Genomic DNA, 8,968 nt, shown 5'->3' on the forward strand with positions numbered 1-8,968 from the left:
AAAAAGAAAAAGAAAAGAAAAAAGAAAAACATGCTTTGCTTCTTAATTCATGTATTTTAACTTCGTTACTAGGAGGATTGTCATGCTTTGTAAAAATTAAAGTAATAGCGTCACTGCACTCCAACCTAGGCAACAGAGTGAGACTCCGTCTCAAAGAAAAAAAAGGAAAATTAAAGTAATAGCATGTATAATAAAAATGATTACTGATGGGTAATTAATGTACCTGTATGAAAATTAAACACTTTGTGGAAAAGTACAAGGGATAATTTGGGTACAGGAGAGGAGCAATGTGTCTATGATATTTATAATTTGAATAAACATGGTCTTACTTTATGTTCAGGGGATATTTTGCTTACATATAAACTTAATTGTTTGATGTTATTTTCAAATATAAGGTGATAAATAGAAGGTCTAAGACAGATATCTGAAAACATACTCAGCTTCACACTGTGTGTATCCTGAATCACCTATGCCACAGTTTCCAGATACATCACTCTTTGAATTAAGGTAAGAATAACATTCTGTAGGACCAAACTCTGCTTCTGAAAATAAAAAGGTGTGGCTAGTCATATCAAACTTATATTAATTGAAAATAAATAACAAATACACTTAAAATTCTGAAATGGTTTAACATATTCATTGTACAAAATAAGATCATACTATAACAATCAAAATAAAAACTAGATTTAAGATCACACAAAACCACTTCAATGAAATGCTTAAAAATTGAAAGGACTCTGGTATGCTGTCCAAAGACATATCCTAGACATACTCCAGAGTTAACCACTGTATTCAGTTTAGCCTCTAATCATAGTAAGTCTATAAATGCATATCATATCTATTAGCAGGTAGGAAACTTTTTTCCCATATTGACTTATTTGTCTATTATCAGTTTTAGCATGAATGTCTTTTCAAGTCAAACCACTAACCAATTATCTTATGTTTTACACCATAATTTCCTCAGACCAAAAATATATTGGAGTCACAATTGATTCATTCGCCCTCCCATCATCAAATCCACATGCACAATCTGTATAATTTTAATTGTCATAAGATCCAACCTACATGGCCAGGCACGGTGGCTTACGCCTGTAATTCCAGCACTCTGGGAAGCCGAGGCGGGTGGATCACAAGGTCAGGAGATCGAGACCAGCCTGGCTAACACGGTGAAACCCCATCTCTACCAAAACTACAAAAAAAAAATTAGCCGGGCGTGGTGGCGGGCACCTGTAGTCCTAGCTACTCGGGAGGCTGAGTGAAGTCTCACTAACAGAGTGGACAGACTCAGATCTCAGCAGCAACCCACAGATGCTGTAGTGAACTGAAAAGTAACAGTTCATTTTGTCCCAGAGATCATTTGCAAAGCTGGTTATGGGTAAGAGGTCAAAATTTTAACCTTGGCTAGGGTAGCAAACCATAGCTAGTAGACAAAAAATAGGCCAAAACAAAGAAATAAAGCCAAAATCTACAGATCAAAATGAATTTTAGGTATCCAAGAGAAACTACTGAAAGACAGTGTGATGATAGATTTTATGTGTCAACTTGACTAGGCTATAGTCCCAAATTACTCAATTAAACACTAATCTAGGCATTGCTCTGTAGGTATTTTGTAGGTGTAATGAAGTCTACAATAAGTTTATTTTATTTAGGAAATATTACCCTAGATAATCTGGATGGGCCTGATTTAATTGTTAATAGTTGGAAGACCTTTAGAGCAGGCTTCCCTGAAAAAGAAAAAAATTCTGCCTGTGAACTTCAATTTATGCTTAAAATTTCTATTCTGCCCTTTTAATTGTCTTGCCCTACAGATTTCAGGCTTGCCTAGCCAGCCCTACAATCTCATCTGCCAATTATTTGCATAGATATACATTCAAAATTCTATATACAATAAAATATCTCTATATCTATATCTATCTACCTACAGAGAGGAAGAGAGAGTGCAGAATTACATATCCAAAGAATTCTGTTTCTCTGGTGTAGTTCTGGTTGATAGAATTGATAAACAAAGGGGTCAGTGATGTTTTAACTTGGGCATATTCTCATTTGTTCTCAGTGTCTCATGATAGATGAAAGCCAGCAGGCTTACAGTTAATGAAGACGTCACATCTCTGTTGGAGCTCTGTTAAAGCACTATGCCCAGAGGCAGTCAATAATTTACCAAAATGTTTTATCTAAACTTTCAATTTCCTGGAAAAATCTCTACTACCAGGTGGCTGGGGCTACTTGATTTGATTTAGAGCTCAGTTAAGTGAAAAAAAAAATGAAGAAAAAAAAATCTTGACTTTCAGAGTGAGGTAAATTAGATAGGTTGGTCATGGCATCCCTTAAATGAGAACAAATTTGCAAAATAGATGGCGAGAATAAACCTCCCAACAGTGCACAAACTGCATCCTGGGATACTGGTTAGAACATTCTGCAGCAAGGAGATAAAGGAACGTAAGGGAAAACGCCCAAATTGGTTCAAGCACAGAAACCCATGATTTGTGTCCTTGGAGTGACCTATGCTCATTATAATAGTGAAAAAGGCACCCTTGGGTGGAGAATTAAAATGCTAATGAGAAATGTGATGCATGTACTAGCATGTACAGCAATAGCACATGTGCATTCAGGAGACCCTCCACGACATGCTAAACAACAGTGCCCATGCCCACGCTTTTATGAATAATCATGTTAGACTCCAACAAAGGGAAGTTCCTCAATGCCAACTGACCCTCTTATTCTTGTGCAGTCTGCTCTGATGCAGCTATCAGAGTGTACTTTGCTTTGCAATGAACTTTACTTACTTTCCCTTTGGACTTGCTCTCAAATTCTTTGTGCAGTGAAGTAAAGAATCTGAACCGGTTCACTGACAACAAAGGGCATTACTGAAATAATATACATCTGCTACCAACATCACCAGTGCCTAAGGCTGTGATTTCAGTTGAGGCAAACGAGCTCACTGGAAATTTTAAAGAAATTCCTGGAGAGTTAGATGACTATATGAAACGGAATAACTCAAACCTATTGTTCACTCTGATTCAAATTTGTCAGTCACAAAGTGATTAGCTGTTTTTCAGTTGCCATTGACCGCCAGGTTGCCAATCAAATAACCTGAACCTGAGCAGGCTGGAACTGAAGTCAACCACATGCAGAACCGAAATACTAAAATCTAGGTGCATGGACCAAATTAAGAAGCAAGGGGTCGGATGCAGTGGCTCACTTCTATAATTCCAGCACTTTGGGATACCAAGACAGGAGGATTACTTGAGACCAGAAGTTTGAGACCAACTTGGGCAACACAGCAAGACCTCACCTCTACAAAAAAAAAAAAAAAAAAAAGTGAGCATGGTGACATGTATCTGTCGTCCCTGCTACTTGGGAGGCTGAGGCCGAAGGATCACTTGAGCTCGGGAGTCGGAGGCTGAAGTGAGCTATGACTGTATCACTGTACTACAGTTTGGGCAAGACCCTCACTCCCCTCTTCTCCCAAAAAATGAAGGGAGGAGAGTCCTGTTTTGTTGCAGTAAAAATTTAAAAGCTGAGGACCTGGCACCACCTCTTTGCATGACCCAATCAGAGCCTTTCTCATCTGTCTCATAGTTACCATCTGCCTATATAACCTGCCCCCAGACGCCAGCTTAAGGAAACAGATTTGAGCATTGCCTTTTGTCTCCTTGCTGGTGGACCTCACAATAAAGCTTTCTCTTTTCTTGGAAGCTGATGCTATTAGTATTGGCCTCTATGCATATCTGGAAGTGAACTCATTGCTTGGTAACAATGTAACTGGATCTAAAAAGCTGCACACAGGCCAGGCGCGGTGGCTCAAGTGTGTAATCCCAGTATTTCGGGAGGCTGAGGGAGGCAGATCACCTGAGGTCAGGAGTTTGAGACCAGCCTGGCCAACATGATGAAACCCTGTTTCTACTAAAAATACAGATATGGATTTTTAGCTGGATATGGTGGTGTGCACCTCTAATCCCAGCTACTCAGGAGGCTGAGGCAGGAGAATCACTGGAACCTAGGAGGTGAGGGTTGCAGTGAGCCAAGATTGTGCCACTGCACTCCAGCCTGAGCAACAGAGCAAGAATCCGGCTCCAAAAAATAAAATAATAATAATAATAAAAAGTGGCTGCAGACATACCTAGAAGAGTTCTGAGAACAGAGTTTTCTAGTCATTCCTAACTCTATGATGTTTACGTCCTGCACAAGCAGGAAGTAAAAGCTAAGGCTGTCTTATAAACTGCTTGAAGTTTGAATCTGTCTTCTCACAGAGATACTTTTGGCATAGGGTAGAAAACATATAGCTAAGGCATTAAAAGAAATCTGAAAGACTATTGGCAGCCACTAAATAATGCGGATGTAGAGTACTCCTTAGGAAGCACTCTGGGTCCATATAATGGAGAGAGAAGACTCAAATAAATAAAATCTGAAATGAAACAGAAAACATTACCACTGATACTACAATGTTACCTTGTGATATAAAGAATTATAGGAGACATATATAAATAGAACAACCATATGCCAACAAATTTGATAACAGAAAAAATAAATTCCTAGATGCATCCAACCTACAAATATTAAATTATGAAAAAAATAGAAAATTGAAATACACCAACAATGATTGAGGAAATTAAATCAGTAATAAAAAAGTTTGTCTTTCACTCTCTCTTCTTTCTCTCTGCCTTTCTCTCTCTTTCTGTCTCTACTTTCCTTCTTTAATCTGAAAATCATCCACATTGTGGTACCAAATTACCCATTTTCCCAGGAGAACACTTTTTCATTTTGTAAGTTTCTTTATTTGCATCTTTGTTTTGTTTTTCTTCAAACCAACAGTCATTCCTAATTGTATGTTCATTTTGGTTATTGATAAGTGCCTTGCAATCCCTTTTTACACAGAAATCAGAGTTAGACTTGTGACTTGTTCCAGTTGAGAATAAAGGTGCCCCACCTATCTGTTTCTATGAACATCCTAAATATTTCCTCTGTCAATATTTTTTCTGATATAGGGATGAAATACTGTTGGCATTGTTGCTGTTTCCACATTATTTAGCCAACAATTTTGTATATAGTTTGCACCACGGTTTTCTTTTTTGTTTTTAACGTCAGTGTACATCATGCCTCAATAACTTCAGAGTCCCTGGATTTTCATGAAACTTCCTTATTGTTTCCACAGGTGATTTTGTGCACCTGAATGTGTGTGCCTACATATGTGGTTTAAACTGCATTTATATGACAACTTATAATTCTTTTACTGTCTATAGTCATATTACTTATTCTATATTTACCAAAAAAAAAATGGTGAATATGAAGTAAAAGTGTAGTTTGTGTTCAGTCTACTTTCTTCTTTCTTGAAGTCAGAAGTCCCATAGACTTTAAATCTTTCCCTCTATTATTGTGATGAAAGTCATTAACAACATAATGATTTCACTTTTAATTAAATTAATTTTTAATTTCTAGCTACTGATATTTTTTCTGGCAGTATTCTCTTTTTTTTTTTTTTTTTTTTTTGAGGTGGAGTCTCACTCTTTCTCTCAGGCTGGAGTGCAGTGGCGTGATCTCAGCTCACTGCAACCTCAGCCTACTGAGTAGCTAGGATTACAGGCGTGTGCCACCAAACACGGCTAATTTTTGTATTTTTAGTAGAGATGGGGTTTCATCATGTTGGCCAGGCTGGTCTCCAACACCTGACCTCGGGTGATCTGCCCACCTCGGTCTCCCAAAGTGCTGGGATTACACACGTGAGCCACCACACCTGGCCATATTCTTCTCTTTCTATAATTCTTTAGAATATTTAAACTAAATGTGACATTTTAAAAATCACAGTCATGTATCAGCATCTATTTCTGTTCAGTTTCCAGAAAAAGCACATATATGAGAAATCAAATGATAATAAATACCTCCGCCAAATGTGTCCATACATTGTTTATCCCCACTCATACAAACTCCATCTATACAGAGCCATTGATTCGGTCCACACGGATGCCCAGTCTGAATAAAGTGGTTTTCTGGACATGACGCAGATGTTCCATTGCAATATTCAGGGAGGTCGCATTCATCAAAGGAAGGCCTACATACTCTTTCTTGTGACATAAACTGAAGGGATGAGGTAAATGATATTGAATTAAGCAGAATGAGAATACATAAGCATAATAATGATAACTACTTATGTAGGTAATACTGAAATTGTTCAAAAAGCTCTTACTAGACAATTTTCACAGCATGGTCCTTCAGCACAATTTGAACCGGCTTTAAATCTACATGTGGCAGTATCACAGCATTTGGCTCCAAGAAGGAAACAATTCTGTAAGGCAAATCAAATGATCTGGAGTATTTTCCAACTTGTATTCATATTATAGACATGTTCATAATGACAACATATTATATAACATACACATAGATGCTTAACTTACATGTTTGCAAACAGAAAAATAAAACCACTTACTCATTTACTTAAGAGACATTTATTAATTACCTACTAATTGTCAGACCATGTGTTGCTCATATTGCTTAGAATAGGTTTGGTTACACTGATAAAAGGATTCTCTGAAGCCCTGGGGTCCACCATAGTCAAGTCATTGAGAAGAACTGGCTCTTGTAGATAGAGATAGTTAAATACAAGACGTAAAATAAACAGAAGTTATACTTTAAAAATTCTATTGTAGTGACTACTTATTAGAGCCTTCTGAATCTAACATTTTAACAAGTTTCTGCATTTTGTGGTATATTGTTGATTTATTTCATTTTTAATTCTCTAAGTTCTGGAAAAATGATATTATTTCCGAGAATGATGAAGTTGTCACCTTTATATCATTCACTCATATCTTATTATGCCTTGTTTTATGCTTTAGTTCATCTACGCCCAGTGAATATGCTTTTAAAACTTCTATTACTAAAGTTAGTAAAAGCAATAGATAAGAAGGCTAAAAGACAATGCATTCTCTCTCTCTCTCACACACACACACTCTCTCTCTCTCTCTCTCACACACACACACACATTTTTTAAATACCCAGAAATTTAAAATAGGATAAACTGGAAAAAGAAATTTGATAAATCACACAAAAATAAATCATGGATTTAGTAGTCTTCATATGAGTTATAGCAAGATACTTACTCAAAGCACAGAGTAGTCAGTATTTTTCACAGCTATTCTGTCTAAGAATTGTCACTGTCATTGCTATCTACTGTAATTCTAGAGGAGAAAGTTATATCTTAGTGATTTAAGCCTCAATTATATAACATTTAGAGAGCTTAGATACATGACTGTCAAATTGAAGAAGAAAGTTTCAAGATGTTTCCATTCAAACCCAACCAAGCAAAAACAAGTGGGTGATGAGGAACAATTTTTTTAAAAACATATCACATATCTCAGGATCTGTAAACATACCTTTCTGGTTGGAGGGCTACATGAGTGACTACTGTAGGGCACAATGAAGTCTACTTAGTCTTTGTGATCCTTTTGAGCCTGTACCATTCGCTGTGAGTTTCAGTATCTCCTCCCCCTCATTTCATTCCCTTTATCTCTGCTCTCCTCACCTCCCTTCAACCCAGGCGCTTTCTCTAAGATTTCTGTGGTTTGGGAAAACTAGCTGTTCTTAATTATGTATGTTACAAATCTTTTTGACTTAAATATTGACCCGGATTAAAATATTCAAAAGCCACAAATGTGCTCCCTAGGTTTTCTTGCTCCATAGTGAAAGCTTTAAAATATCTCTTTATGAACAACAAAGGAATTTAGGTTAAATACTAGGTTTAAATTTTAGGCTTAAAAAACTAGGAAAGTCTATACTGAAGAGGAAGAGATTGAACCTACATCAACTCAGTTGTGAAATTAGCGGCCTTGAACATTTCTTACATGAGAGATTAGAATGGTGCTTACCAGGGACTTCAGGGAGGGGAAAACAGGGAGATGACGGTCAAGGGGTATAAAGTTTCAATTCTGCAAGATGAACACGTTCTGGAGGTCAAACATGACTACAGTTAACAATATTGTATCATATACTTGAACTTTGCTAAGAAGGTAGGTTCTGAGTGTTCTCACCAGAAAGGAAAATTTTTAAAAAACAAAACAAAAGGAAAAAATAAAATGCTATGGTGAGATTACAGATATGTTAGCTACCTAGATTTTAGTGGGCATTTCAAAATGTACTCATATACTCAATCATCAAGTTATATAACTTAAATATATACAATTTTAAATTGTCAGCTATACCTCAAGAAAGCTGGAATAAATAAAGGAAAATTACTTGTATATTCATACAAATCCACGTAGATCTACAAAGCACTGAACCACTATACCAATATATATAAGTGCACTCATTAGTTATTATAACACCTACACAGCCTCCTGAATCGTTTGCAGAAAATGTAACTTGATAAATTAAGGAAAATGGCAGTTTCACACTTGAATTAATAAGTAATTTTTGCTGCAATTTCAGTTCATAGCCTCCCAAATTAGTACCAACCTGTTGGGTCCCACAGTCACACTCCTCTCCTGCTTCCAGCTTTGCATTACCACACACGGCTTGCTGTTTGAAAAAAGGATCTAATCGAGGCTGATTGTGAAGACACTGGGACTTCTGTTTTGAAATAAAATGTGCAAAGTCTTCGATGCTGCAGTTACTAAAGATCTTCACACCACTGAAATGACTAAAGACACATCAAACTTCAAATTTTAATGTAAGGGTTTCCATAAACTACCTACCCTTAGAATAAACCTATATAATAGCATTCCACAACAGACCAAATTCCCAAGTCTGTGAGTGTCAAAGCTTTCCATCTCTGGGCATGAGGAGTCAACTGTGCAAGCAGTAAATCTTTTAGTGGAAGTAAATGACTAATCCATAAAGTTTTAATGGCTCTCCGATGACACTTATTCATGACACTGCTCTCTCTTGTTTAAGCTCCTATTTTCCAAAGTGCCCCAATTGCTGTTTCATTTGTGCTCTTTCTTTTTATAACTTCTAAGTGCTGGGACACCCCTGCATTAAT

At 36.8% G+C, this 8,968-nt stretch overlaps 1 protein-coding gene across 1 annotated transcript in view; it reads right to left on the reverse strand.

Annotated features, from left to right (window-relative positions):
- LOC105549197 (disintegrin and metalloproteinase domain-containing protein 2-like) overlaps positions 1-8,857 on the reverse strand; it is a 31,351-nt gene extending 22,494 nt beyond the window's left edge. Inside the window, exons 1-5 of the mRNA XM_011993622.1 lie at positions 8,721-8,857; positions 8,443-8,626; positions 6,182-6,280; positions 5,877-6,072; positions 437-542 (exon numbers count right to left, since the gene is read on the reverse strand). Of these exons, the coding sequence (XP_011849012.1) occupies positions 437-542; positions 5,877-6,072; positions 6,182-6,280; positions 8,443-8,626; positions 8,721-8,857 (722 nt within the window). The remainder of the gene's footprint in view (positions 1-436; positions 543-5,876; positions 6,073-6,181; positions 6,281-8,442; positions 8,627-8,720) is intronic.
- Positions 8,858-8,968: the final 111 nt, after the last annotated feature.

Source organism: Mandrillus leucophaeus, unplaced genomic scaffold (genome assembly GCF_000951045.1).
Source record: "Mandrillus leucophaeus isolate KB7577 unplaced genomic scaffold, Mleu.le_1.0 Scaffold111, whole genome shotgun sequence".
Lineage (NCBI taxonomy): Eukaryota > Metazoa > Chordata > Mammalia > Primates > Cercopithecidae > Mandrillus > Mandrillus leucophaeus.